This window comes from Phasianus colchicus, chromosome 32 (assembly GCF_987193195.1).
Source record: "Phasianus colchicus chromosome 32, bPhaCol1.hap1.1, whole genome shotgun sequence".
Taxonomy (NCBI): Eukaryota; Metazoa; Chordata; class Aves; order Galliformes; family Phasianidae; genus Phasianus; species Phasianus colchicus.
Genome location: NC_143467.1, coordinates 1,532,845 through 1,546,585, shown reverse-complemented (window position 1 = coordinate 1,546,585; position 13,741 = coordinate 1,532,845). Strand labels below are relative to the sequence as shown.

The 13,741-nt window shown below is 60.8% G+C and overlaps 2 protein-coding genes and 1 long non-coding RNA gene across 8 annotated transcripts in view; 2 read left to right on the top strand and 1 right to left on the bottom strand.

Moving 5' to 3' along the window:
* Positions 1–13,741, bottom strand: part of NPHS1 (NPHS1 adhesion molecule, nephrin) — a 79,059-nt gene that overhangs the window by 48,409 nt on the left and 16,909 nt on the right. For all 6 annotated transcript variants that reach the window (XM_090128156.1, XM_090128152.1, XM_090128157.1 and 3 more), the window contains exons 8-10: positions 13,081–13,202; positions 8,015–8,195; positions 3,948–4,105 (exon numbers count right to left, since the gene is read on the bottom strand). In XM_090128156.1, the coding sequence (XP_089984282.1) occupies positions 3,948–4,105; positions 8,015–8,195; positions 13,081–13,202 (461 nt within the window). The remainder of the gene's footprint in view (positions 1–3,947; positions 4,106–8,014; positions 8,196–13,080; positions 13,203–13,741) is intronic.
* Positions 121–5,024, top strand: LOC149914030 (uncharacterized). Its single transcript, XR_016460762.1, has 2 exons — positions 121–2,908; positions 3,054–5,024. It is a non-coding gene; the product is annotated as an uncharacterized LOC149914030 (long non-coding RNA).
* On the top strand, positions 5,649–7,896 carry LOC149914029 (uncharacterized). The gene is made up of 3 exons (XM_090128052.1): positions 5,649–5,676; positions 6,617–7,383; positions 7,437–7,896. The coding sequence occupies exons 1-3, from the start codon at positions 5,649–5,651 to the stop codon at positions 7,857–7,859; spliced, it is 1,218 nt and encodes a 405-aa protein (XP_089984178.1). The 3' UTR covers positions 7,860–7,896.

Genomic DNA, 13,741 nt, shown 5'->3' with positions numbered 1-13,741 from the left:
CATTATGGGGCACTATGGGGACAATGGGGCACTGTGGGGCGCTATGGGGCACTGTGGGGTACAGTGGGGCACTATGGGGCACAGTGGGGCACTATGGGGTACAATGGGGACAATGGGGCACAATGGGGCATAATGGGGACAATGGGATGCTATGGGAACACAATGGGGCACAATGGGGACAGTGAGGCACTATGGGGCACTATGGGGCACTACAGGGACAATGGGGCACTATGGGGACACAATGGGACACAGTGGGACACAATGGGGCACTATGGGGACAATGGGGCACTGTGGGGCACTGTGGGTCACTATGGGGACAATGGGGCACTGTGGGGCACTGTGGGTCACTATGGGGTACTATAGGGACAATGGGGCACTGTGGGGACACAATGGGACACAATGGGACACAGTGAGACACAATGGGGCACTATGGGGCACTATGGGGATAATGGGGCACAATGGGGACACTATGGGGACACAGTGGGACACAATGCGGCGCTATGGGGCACTTTGGGGCACTATAGGGACACAATGGGGACAATGGGGCACTATGGGACACAATGGGGCACTATGGGGACAATGGAGCACTATGGGGCACTACGGGACACTATGGGGACAATGGGACGCTATGGGGCACTATGGGGCACAATGGGACACTATGGGGCACTATGGGGCACTATGGGGACAATGGGGCACTATGGGGCACTATGGGGCACTATGGGGACAATGGGGCACTATGGGGCATTATGGGGCACTATGGGGAGAATGGGACACAATGGGGCACTATGGGGCACTATGGGGTACTATAGGGACAATGGGACAGTATGGGGCACTATGGGGACGCAATGGGACACAGTGGGACACAATGGGGCACTATGGGGCACTGTGGGGCACTATGGGGACAATGGGACACGATGGGGCACTGTGGGGCACTATGGGGCACTATGGGGACAATGGGACGCTAAGGGGCACTACAGGGACAATGGGGCACAATGGGGACACAGTGGGACACAATTGGGACAATGGGACGCTATGGGGACAATGGGGCACAACGGGGCACTATGTGACACTATGGGTCACTATGGGGCACTATGGGACACTATGGGGCACTATGGGGCACTATGGGGCACTATGGGACACAATGGGGCACTATGGGGCACATGTGGGGCACTATGGGACACAATGGGGCACTATGGGTCACTATGGGGACAATGGGGCACTATGGGGCACTATGGGGCACAGTGGGACATGGGACACTGTGACACTACAGAACACTATGGGGACAATGGGGCACTATGGGGACACAATGGGGCACAATGGGTCACAATGGTGACAGAGAGGTGACACAGAGGTGACACAGAGGTGACACGGAGGTGACACGGAGGTGACACAGAGGTGACACAATGGGGCACAATGGGCACAATGGGACACAATGGGTCACAACGGGACACAATGGGTCACAATGGGACACAATGGGGCACAATGGTGACACAGAGGTGACACGGAGGTGACACAATGGGGCACAATGGGGACAATGGTGACACAATGGGTCACAACGGGACACAATGGGTCACAATGGGACACAATGGGGACAATGGTGACACAGAGGTGACACGGAGGTGACACAATGGGGCACAATGGGGCACGATGGTGACACAGAGGTGACACGGAGGTGACACAGAGGTGACACGATGGGGCACAATGGAGCACAGTGGGGACAATGGTGACACAATGGGGCACAATGGGTCACAATGGGACACAGAGGTGACACAGAGGTGACACAGAGGTGATACGGAGGTGACACAGAGGTGACACAATAGGGCACAATGGGGACAATGGTGACACAGAGGTGACACGGAGGTGACACAATGGGGCACAATGGGCACAATGGTGACACAATGGGGCACAATGGTGACACAACGGGACACAATGGGTCACAATGGGGCACAATGGTGACACAGAGGTGACACAGAGGTGACACAGAGGTGATACGGAGGTGACACGGAGGTGACACAATGGGGACAATGGTGACACAATGGGGCACAATGGGACACAATGGGTCACAATGGGACACAATGGGACACAGAGGTGACACGGAGGTGACACGAAGGTGACACGGAGGTGACACAATGGGGCACAATGGTGACACAATGGAGCACAATGGTGACACAATGGGGCACAATGGTGACACAGAGGTGACACGGAGGTGACACAGAGGTGACACAATGGGGCACAATGGGGACACAATGGGGCACAATGGTGACACAACGGGACACAATGGTGACACAGAGGTGACACGGAGGTGACACAGAGGTGACACAATGGGGCACAATGGTGACACAATGGGGCACAATGGTGACACAGAGGTGACACGGAGGTGACACAGAGGTGACACAATGGGGCACAATGGGGACACAATGGGGCACAATGGTGACACAACGGGACACAATGGGTCACAATGGGGCACAATGGGGCACAATGGTGACACGGAGGTGACACAGAGGTGACGCAGAGGTGACACGGAGGTGGCACAATGGGGCACAATGGGGTCAATGGTGACACAATGGGGCAGAACGGGACACAATGGGTCACAATGGGTCACAATGGGTCACAATGGGGCACAATGGTGACACAATGGTGACACGGAGGTGACACAATGGAGCACAATGGGGCACAATGGTGACACAGAGGTGACACGATGGGGCACAATGGAGCACAGTGGGGACAATGGTGACACAATGGGGCACAACGGGACACAATGGTGACAGAGAGGTGACACAGAGGTGACACGGAGGTGACACAATGGGGACAATGGGGACACAATGGGGCACAATGGTGACACAACGGGACACAATGGGTCACAATGGGACACAATGGGACACAATGGTGACAGAGAGGTGACACAGAGGTGACACAATGGGGCACAATGGGTCAAAATGGTGACACAATGGGGCACAATGGTGACACAGAGGTGACACGATGGGGCACAATGGAGCACAGTGGGGACAATGGTGACACAATGGGGCACAACGGGACACAATGGTGACAGAGAGGTGACACGGAGGTGACACGGAGGTGACACAATGGGGACAATGGGGACACAATGGGGCACAATGGTGACACAACGGGACACAATGGGTCACAATGGGACACAATGGGACACAATGGTGACACAGAGGTGACACGGAGGTGACACAATGGGGCACAATGGTGACACAATGGGGCACAATGGAGCACAATGGTGACACAATGGAGCACTATGGGTCACAATGGGGCACAATGGTGACACAGAGGTGACACAGAGGTGACACAATGGGGCACAATGGGGCATGATGGTGACACAGAGGTGACACGGAGGTGACACAATGGGGCACAATGGGGACAATGGTGACACAATGGAGCACAATGGGACACAATGGGACACAATGGGACACAATGGTGACACAGAGGTGACACGGAGGTGACACAATGGGGCACAATGGTGACACAATGGTGACACAATGGGGCACAACGGGACACAATGGGGCACAATGGGACACAATGGGGCACAATGGTGACACAGAGGTGACACGGAGGTGACACAGAGGTGACACAATGGGCACAATGGGACACAATGGTGACACAACGGGACACAATGGGGCACAATGGGACACAATGGGACACAATGGTGACACAGAGGTGACACGGAGGTAACACGGAGGTGACACAGAGGTGACACAATGGGGCACAATGGGCACAATGGTGACACAATGGGGCACAACGGGACACAATGGGTCACAATGGGACACAATGGGTCACAATGGTGACACGGAGGTGACACGGAGGTGACACAATGGGGACAATGGTGACACAATGGGGCACAATGGGGCACAACGGGACACAATGGTGACAGAGAGGTGACACAGAGGTGACACGGAGGTGACACGGAGGTGACAGGTGCCACCCACCGGTGCCACGCTGGTGTCGCCGTGCTGCAGCTCGCGCCCCCCCAGCCACCAGCGCAGCTGCACTGGGGGGTTACTGGGAGCACTGGTGCACGACAGCGTCAGCGTCCCGTTCTCTGCCACCGTCGGGACCCCCGAAATCGTCACCTCCGACGGAAGGTCTGCGGACCAGTATGGACCAGTAGGGACCAGTATGGACCAGTATGGGGCAGTACGGGGCAGTATGGACCAGTAGGGACCAGTAGGGACCAGTATGGGGCAGTATGGGGCAGTATGGACCAGTATGGACCAGTAGGGACCAGTAGGGACCAGTATGGGGCAGTATGGGGCAGTATGGACCAGTATAGGCCAGTATGAGTCAGTATGGGGCAGTATGGACAAGTATGGACCAGTATGAGTCAGTGTGGACCAGTATGGGCCAGTATGGACCAGTATGGACCAGTAGGGACCAGTATGGGGCAGTATGGGCCAGTATGGGGCAGTATGGACCAGTATGGGCCAGTATGGGCCAGTATGGGGCAGTATAGGTCACTATGAACCAGTATGGACCGGTATGGGGCAGTAGGAGTCACTATGAACCAGTATGGACCAGTATGGACCAGTATGGGGCAGTATGGGGCAGTATAGGTCACTATGAACCAGTATGGACCAGTATGGGCCAGTATGGGGCAGTATGGGCCAGTATGGGGGTAGCATGGGGCAGTATGGGTCAGTATGGGCCAGTATAGGTCACTATGAACCAGTATGGGCCAGTATGGACCAGTATGGACCAGTAGGGACCAGTATGGGGCAGTATGGGCCAGTATGGGGCAGTATGAGTCAGTATGGGCCAGTATGGGCCAGTACGGGGCAGTATGGGGCAGTATAGGTCACTATGGACCAGTATGGACCAGTATGGGGCAGTATGGACCAGTATGGACCAGTATGGGGCAGTATGGGGCAGTATAGGTCACTATGAACCAGTATGGGCCAGTATGGGCCAGTATGGGGCAGCATGGGTCAGTATGGACCAGTATGGGGTAGTATAAGTCACTATGGACCAGTATGGACCAGTATGGGGCAGTATGGGGCTATATAAGGCACTACAGACCAGTATAGGTCACTGTGAACCAGTGTGGACCAGTATGGACCAGTATAAGTCACTATGGACCCGTATAGGTCACTGTGAACCAGTATGGACCAGTATAAGTCATTATGGACCAGTATGGGCCAGTATGGGGCAGCATGGGTCAGTATGGACCAGTATGGACCAGTATGGGGTAGTATAAGTCACTATGGACCAGTATGGACCAGTATGGGGCAGTATGGGGCTATATAAGGCACTACAGACCAGTATAGGTCACTGTGAACCAGTGTGGACCAGTATGGACCAGTATAAGTCACTATGGACCCGTATAGGTCACTGTGAACCAGTATGGACCAGTATAAGTCATTATGGACCAGTATGGGCCAGTATGGGGCAGCATGGGTCAGTATGGACCAGTATGGACCAGTATGGGGTAGTATAAGTCACTATGGACCAGTATGGACCAGTATGGGGCAGTATGGGGCTATATAAGGCACTACAGACCAGTATAGGTCACTGTGAACCAGTGTGGACCAGTATGGACCAGTATAAGTCACTATGGACCCGTATAGGTCACTGTGAACCAGTATGGACCAGTATAAGTCACTATGGACCAGTATAGGTCACTATGAACCAGTATGGACCAGTATGGACCAGTATGGACCAGTATGGGGCAATATAAGTCACTATGGACTGGTGTGGGTCACTGTGAACCAGTATGGACCAGTATAAGTCATTATGGACCAGTATAGGTCACTGTGAACCAGTATGGACCAGTATGGGGCAGTATGGACCAGTATGGACCAGTATAGGTCACTGTGAACCAGTATGGACCAGTATGGACCAGTATAGGTCACTGTGAACCAGTATGGACCAGTATGGACCAGTATGGACCAGTATGGGGCAGTATAGGTCACTATGGACCAGTATAGGTCACTGTGAACCACTATGGACCAGTACGGACCAGTACAGCCCAGTATAACCCAGTACAGCCCAGTATAACCCAGTGCTCCCAGGCCACCCAAGTGAGGTCTCCCAGTCCCTCCCATTCCCTCCCAGTCCCTCCCAGTCCCTCCCAGTCCATACCAGTGAAGTCTCCCATTCCCTCCCAGTCCCTCCCAGTCCCTCCCAGTCCATACCAGTGAAGTCTCCCATTCCCTCCCAGTCCATCCCAGTCCCTCCCAGTCCATCCCAGTGAAGTCTCCCAGTCCATCCCACTCCCTCCCACTCCCTCCCAGTCCTCTCCAGTCCCTCCCAGTCCCTCCCATTCCCTCCCAGTCCCTCCCAGTCCATCCCAGTCCATCCCAGTGAGGTCTCCCAGTTCTCCCACTCCATCCCAGTCCCTCCCATTTCCTCCCAGTCCATCCCAGTGAGGTCTGCTGGTCCCTCCCAGTCCATCCCAGCCCCTTCCAGAGCCCCCCAGTCCATCCCAGTCGATCCCACTGTGGTCTCCCAGTCCCTCCCAGTCCATCCCAGTGAGGTCTCCCAGTGCCTCCCATTCCATCCCAGTCCATCCCAGTAAGGTCTCCCATTCCCTCCCAGTCCCTCCCAGTCCCTCCCATTCCCTCCCAATCCCTCCCAGTCCCTCCCATTCCATCCCAGTAAGGTCTCCCATTCCCTCCCAGTCCCTCCCAGTCCATCCCAGTCCATCCCAGTGAGGTCTCCCATTCCCTCCCAGTCCCTCCCATTCCCTCCCATTCCCTCCCAGTCCCTTCCAGTCCTTCCCAGTCCCTCCCAGTGAGGTCCCCCAGTCCATCCCAGTCCATCCCAGTGAGGTCTCCCAGTGCCTCCCATTCCATCCCAGTTCATCCCAATAAAGTTCCCATTCCCTCCCAATCCCTCCCAGTCCCTCCAGTCCATCCCAGTGATGTCTCCCATTCCATCCCAGTCCATCCCAGTAAAGTTCCTATTCCCTCCCAATCCTTCCTAGTCCCTCCCATTCCCTCCCATTCCCTCCCAGTCCATCCCAGTGAGGTCTTCCAGTTCTCCCACTCCATCCCAGTCCGTCCCATTCTCTCCCATTCCCTCCCAATCCCTCCCAGTCCCTCCCAGTCCATCCCAGTCCCTCCCAGTACCTCCCATTCCCTCCCAGTCCCTCCCAGTCCCTCCCATTCCCTCCCAATCCCTCCCATTCCCTCCCAGTCCCTCCCATTCCATCCCAGTCCATCCCAGTCCCTCCCAGTCCCTCCCATTCCCTCCCAGTCCATCCCAGTCCCTCCCATTCCCTCCCATTCCCTCCCAGTCCTGTCCAGTCCCTCCCATTCCCTCCCAGTCCATCCCAGTGAGGTCTTCCAGTTCTCCCACTCCATCCCAGTCCGTCCCATTCTCTCCCAATCCCTCCCAGTCCCTCCCATTCCAGTCCATCCCAGTGAGGTCTCCCAGTCCCTCCCATTCCCTCCCGGTTCCTCCCAGTCCATCCCAGTGAGGTCTCCCAGTTCTCCCACTCCATCCCAGTCCATCCCATTCCTTCCCAGTCCATCCCAGTGAGGTCTCCCAGTCCCTCCCAGCCCCTCCCAGTCCCTCCCATTCCCTCCCAGTCCCTCCCATTCCCTCCCAGCCCCTCCCAGTCCCTCCCAGTCCCTCCCATTCCCTCCCATTCCCTCCCAGTCCCTCCCAGTCCCTCCCATTCCATCCCAGTAAGGTCTCCCATTCCCTCCCAGTCCCTCCCATTCCCTCCCAGTCCCTCCCATTCCCTCCCATTCCCTCCCAGTAAGGTCTCCCATTCCCTCCCATTCCCTCCCAGTCCCTTCCAGTCCTTCCCAGTCCCTCCCAGTGCCCCCCAGTCCATCCCAGTCCATCCCAGTGAGGTCTCCCAGTGCCTCCCATTCCATCCCAGTTCATCCCAATAAAGTTCCCATTCCCTCCCAATCCCTCCCAGTCCATCCCAGTGATGTCTCCCAGTGCCTCCCATTCCATCCCAGTTCATCCCAATAAAGTTCCCATTCCCTCCCAGTCCCTCCCAGTCCCTCCCCTTCCCTCCCAGTCCGTCCCCGCCCCCACTCACAGCACACCCTGATGGTGACACTGGCGCTGCCCGCCCCCCCCGCGTCGCTCCGGCTGTGACACCGCAGCGTCACCCCGTCGTCCAGCCGGGTGACCGTCAGCACCAGGCGGCTGCGGGACTGCGGGGCAGCGCCACCCAGCGGCCAGTCCGAGAACCACGGGGAGGGCAGGGGGACGCCGTCCTGGAATTGGGGGGGGGAGGGGGGGAGTGGGGGGGGGAGTGAGGGGCAATGGGGGGGGAAATGGGGGGGATGGGGGGATGGGGGGAGTGGGGGGCAGTGGGGGGGATAGGGGGGAGATGGGGGGAATGGGGGAGTGGGGGGCAGTGGGGGGAATGGGGGTTATGGGGGGATGGGGGGCAATGGGGGGAGATGGGGGGATGGGGGGGAATGGGGGGGATGGGGGGGATGGGGGGAGATGGGGGCAATGGGAGGGATGGGGGGAGTGGGGGGCAATGGGGGGAGATGGGGGGAGATGGGGGGAGATGGGGGGAATGGGGGAGTGGGGGGGAATGGGGGGATTGGGGGGCAGTGGGGGGCAATGGGGGGCAATGGGGGCAATGGGGGGATGGGGGGCAATGGGGGACAATGGGGGGGATGGGGGCAGGTGGGGGGGATGGGGGGAGTGGGGGGCAATGGGGGGGGAAATGGGGGGATGGGGGGGAGTGGGGGGCAATGGGGGGGATGGGGGGAGTGGGGGCAATGGGGGGGATGGGGGGGATGGGGGGAGATGGGGGCAATGGGAGGGATGGGGGGAGTGGGGGGCAATGGGGGGAGATGGGGGGAATGGGGGAGTGGGGGGGAATGGGGGGAATGGGGGGATTGGGGGGCAATGGGGGGCAATGGGGGGGATGGGGGGAGTGGGGTGCAGTGGGGGGGAGAAAGGGGGGAGTGGGGGCAATGGGGGTGATGGGGGGAGTGGGGGGCAATCGGGGGCAGTGGGGGGAGTGGGGGGGATGTGAGGAGTAAGGGGGAATGGGGAGAAAATGGGGGGATGGGGGAAGTGGGGGGGAATGGGGGGCAATGGGGGGGATAGGGGGGAGTGGGGGGGAATGGGGGTGATGGGGGAATGGGGGAGTGGGGGGCAATGGGGGGGATGGGGGGGATGGGGGGAGATGGGGGCAATGGGAGGGATGGGGGGAGTGGGGGGCAATGGGGGGAGATGGGGGGAGATGGGGAGAAAGGGGGCAGTGGGGGCAATGGGGGTGATGGGGGGAGTGGGGGGAGATGGGGGGAATGGGGGAATGGGGGAGTGGGGGGGCAGTGGGGGGGAATGGGGGGGAAATGGGGGGGATGAGGGAAGTGGGGGGGAATGGGGGGCAATGGGGGGGAGTGGGGGGGATGGGGGGAATGGGGGACAATGGGGGGGATGGGGGGAGTGGGGTAGAATGGGGGTGATGGGGGGAATGGGGGGAGATGGGGGCAATGGGGGGAGATGGGGGGAGATGGGGGGAATGGGGGGAGTGGGGGAGAATGGGGGGCAATGGGGGGCAATGGGGGGAGATGGGGGGATGGGGGAAGTGGGAGGGAATGGGGGGAATGGGGGGATTGGGGGGCAATGGGGGGCAATGGGGGTGATGGGGGGAGTGGGGGGCAATGGGGGACAATGGGGGGGATGGGGGGAGTGGGGTAGAATGGGGGTGATGGGGGGAATGGGGGAATGGGGGAGTGGGGGGCAGTGGGGGGCAATGGGGGGCAATGGGGGTAATGGGGGCAATGGGGGGATGGGGGGCAATGGGGGGGATGGGGGGAGTGGGGGGCAATGGGGGGAGAGGGGGGGATGGGGGGAATGGGGGAGTGGGGGGCAGTGGGGGGGAATGGGGGGAAATGGGGGGAGATGGGGGGAATGGGGGTTATGGGGGCAATGGGGGGATGGGGGGCAATGGGGGCAATGGGGGCAGGTGGGGGGGATGGGGGGAGTGGGGGGCAGTGGGGGGGAAATGGGGGGGAAATGGGGGGATGGGGGAAGTGGGGGGCAGAGGGGGGGAGAAAGGGGGGAGTGGGGGCAATGGGGGGGATGGGGGGAGTTGGGGGGAATGGGGGTGATGGGGGGAATGGGGGGATATGGTGGTGATGGGGGGAATGGGGGGATATGGGGGGAATGGGGGAGTGGGGGGGAATGGGGGGGAAATGGGGGGAGATGGGGGGAGATGGGGGGAATGGGGGGAATGGGGGGGAAATGGGGGGAATGGGGGGTGGGAGTGATGGGAGGAATGGGGGGAATGGGGGGGTGGGGGGGATGGGGGGAGTTGGGAGGATGGAGGGGAAATGGGGGGCAATGGGGGGGGATGGGGGGAATGGGGGGAGTGGGGGGGAGTGGGGGGGAAATGGGGGGATGGGGGGCAGTGGGGGTTATGGGGGGTAATGGGAAGGAATGGGGGGGCAGTGGGGGGGGAATAGGGGAGAATGGGGAGGAAAGGGGAGAGTGGGGGGCATGGGGGGAAGGGGGGGATGGGGGTAATGGGGGATATGGGGGCAATGGGGGGCAGTGGGGGGATGGGGGGCAGTGGGGGGCAGTGGGGGGATGGGGGTGATGGGAGTTAATGGGTGGGAATGGAGGCAATGGGGGGTGGTGGGACAGCAGGGGCACCAGTGCTCCCAGTGCTCCCAGTGCCCCATCCCAGTGCTCCCAGTGCCCCCAGTGCCCCCAGTGCCCCCAGTGCCCCCAGTGCCCCATCCCAGTGCTCCCAGTGCCCCCAGTGCCCCCAGTGCTCCCAGTGCCCCCAGTGCCCCATCCCAGTGCTCCCAGTGCCCCCAGTGCTCCCAGTGCCCCCAGTGCCCCCAGTGCCCCCAGTGCTCCCAGTGCTCCCAGTGCTCCCTCCCAGTGCTCCCAGTGCTCCCAGTGCCCCCAGTGCCCCCAGTGCTCCCAGTGCCCCCAGTGCCCCCAGTGCTCCCAGTGCTCCCAGTGCTCCCTCCCAGTGCTCCCAGTGCTCCCAGTACCATCTCCCACCACTCCCAGTTCCCCCTCCCAGTGCTCCCAGTTCCCCCTCCCAGCCCTCCCAGTGCTCCCAGTATCTTCTCCCAGTGCTCCCAGTTCCCCCTTCCAGCCCTCCCAGTGCTCCCAGTACCCACTCCCAGTGCTCCCAGTATCTTCCCCCTCCCAACCCTCCCACCACTCCCAGTGCTCCCAGTGCCCCCAGTACCTTCTCCCAGTAATCCCAGTTCCCCCTCCCAGCCCTCCCAGTGCTCCCAGTACCATCTCCCACCACTTCCAGTGCTCCCAGTGCTCCCAGCACCCACTCCCAGTGCTCCCAGTTCTCCCTCCCATCCCTCCCTGTGCTCCCAGTATCTTCTCCCAGTGCTCCCAGTTCCCCCTCCCAGCCCTCCCAGTGCTCCCAGTACCCACTCCCAGTGCTCCCAGTTCCCCCTCCCAGCCCTCCCAGTGCTCCCAGTACCTTCTCCCAGTGCTCCCAGTTCCCCCTCCCATCCCTCCCAGTACCCCCAGTACCATCTCCCACCACTCCCAGTGCTCCCAGTGCTCCCAGTATCTTCTCACAGTGCTCCCAGTTCCCCCTCCCAACCCTCCCAGTATTCCCAGTATCTTCTCCCCGTGCTCCCAGTTCCCCCCCCCATCCCTCCCAGTGCCCCCAGTACCATCTCCCACCACTCCCAGTGCTCCCAGTTCCCCCTCCCAACCCTCCCAGTGCTCCAAGTACCCACTCCCACCACTCCCAGTTCCCCCTCCCAGCCCTCCCAGTGCTCCCAGTTCCCCCTCCCAACCCTCCCAGTGCTCCCAGTACCTTATCCCAGCCCTCCCAGTTCCCCCTCCCAGCCCTCCCAGTGCTCCCAGTACCATCTCCCACCACTCCCAGTGCTCCCAGTTCCCCCTCCAATTGCTCCCAGTGCCCCCAGTATCTTCTCCCAGTGCTCCCAGTTCCCCCCCAGCCCTCCCAGTGCTCCCAGTGCTCCCAATACATTCTCCCAGTGCTCCCAGTACCATCTCCCACCACTCCCAGTGCTCCCAGTTCCCCCTCCCAACCCTCCCAACCCTCCCAGTGCCCCCAGTATCTTCTCCCAGTGCTCCCAGTTCCCCCCCAGCCCTCCCAGTGCTCCCAGTGCTCCCAATACATTCTCCCAGTGCTCCCAGTACCATCTCCCACCACTCCCAGTGCTCCCAGTTCCCCCTCCCAACCCTCCCAACCCTCCCAGTGCCCCCAGTATCTTCTCCCAGTGCTCCCAGTTCCCCCTCCCAACCCTCCCAGTGCCCCCAGTATCTTCTCCCAGTGCTCCCAGTTCCCCCTCCCAACCCTCCCAGTGCCCCCAGTATCTTCTCCCAGTGCTCCCAGTTCCCCCTCCCAGCCCTCCCAGTGCTCCCAGTATCTTCTCCCAGTGCTCCCAGTTCCCCCTCCCAGCCCTCCCAGTGCCCCCAGTTCCTACTCCCAGTGCTCCCAGTTCCCCCTCCCAGCCCTCCCAGTGCTCCCAGTACCATCTCCCACCACTTCCAGTGCTCCCAGTGCCCCCAGTTCCTACTCCCAGTGCCCCCAGTATCTTCTCCCAGTGCTCCCAGTTCCCCCTCCCAGTGCTCCCAGTGCTCCCAGTACCATCTCCCACCACTCCCAGTGCTCCCAGTGCCCCCAGTATCTTCTCCCAGTGCTCCCAGTTCCCCCTCCCAACCCTCCCAACCCTCCCAGTACTCCCAGTATCTTCTCCCAGTGCTCCCAGTTCCCCCTCCCATCCCTCCCAGTGCCCCCAGTACCATCTCCCACCACTCCCAGTGCTCCCAGTGCCCCCAGTACCTACTCCCAGTGCTCCCAGTTCCCCCCCCCAACCCTCCCAGTTCTCCCAGTTCCTCCTCCCAGCCCTCCCAGTTCTCCCAGTTCCTCCTCCCAGCCCTCACAGTGCTCCCAGTTCCCCCTCCCAGCCCTCCCAGTGCCCCCAGTGCTCCCAATACATTCTCCCAGTGCTCCCAGAGCTCCCAGTACCCACTCCCAGTGCTCCCAGTTCCCCCTCCCAACCCTCCCAGTGCTCCCAGTTCCCCCTCCCAACCCTCCCAACCCTCCCAGTGCTCCCAGTATCTTCTCCCAGTGCTCCCAGTTCCCCCTCCCATCCCTCCCAGTGCTCCCAGTACCTTCTCCCAGTGCAAACTGGGCGGCGGGTTGCCCCCCCTGGCCACGCACAGCAGTCTCAGTGTGTCCCCCAGCTTCACCTGAGGCGACTCCAAGCCCTCGATGGTGGGCGGCTCGGGGGGAACTGGGAGCACTGGTCAAACTGGGAGGCACTGGGAGGGCCCACAGCCCCCCCCCGGGGGTGCAGGGATGGGGGGGGATGGGGGATACTGGGGAAACTGGGAGTACTGGGAGGGCTGGAGGGCTTTTGGGGATTGGATTGGGGTCAGTGGGGGGCACTGGGATGTACTGGGATGTACTGGGAGGTACTGGGAGGTGATACTGGGAGGGCCTGAGGTCTTCATGGGGGTGGGACTGGGGAAACTGGGAGGGACTGGGAGATACTGGGTGATACTGGGAGGGCAGAGGATGGCATAGGGGATACTGGGAGGGGAATAGGACATACTGGGAGGCACTGGGAGGTACTGGGAGGTACTGGGAGGTACTGGGAGGTGATACTGGGAGGGCCTGAGGTGTTCATGGGGGAGGGACTGGGGAAACTGGGAGGGACTGGGAGATACTGGGGGATACTGGGGGATACTGGGAGGTACTGGGCAGGCAGAGGATGGCACGAGGGGAGACTGGGAGGGGAATGGGAGGAACTGGGAGGAACTGGGAGGTACT

Coding starts and splice junctions, on each gene's coding strand:
- LOC149914029 (XM_090128052.1), top strand. CDS start 5,649: ATGGACCAGTATGGACCAGTATGGACCA. Junction 5,677..6,616: donor GTATGGACCAGTATGGACCA/GTATGGGGCAAT, acceptor CATCCCAGTAAG/GTCTCCCATTCCCTCCCAGT. Junction 7,384..7,436: donor TTCCAGTCCATCCCAGTGAG/GTCTCCCAGTCC, acceptor CATCCCAGTGAG/GTCTCCCAGTTCTCCCACTC.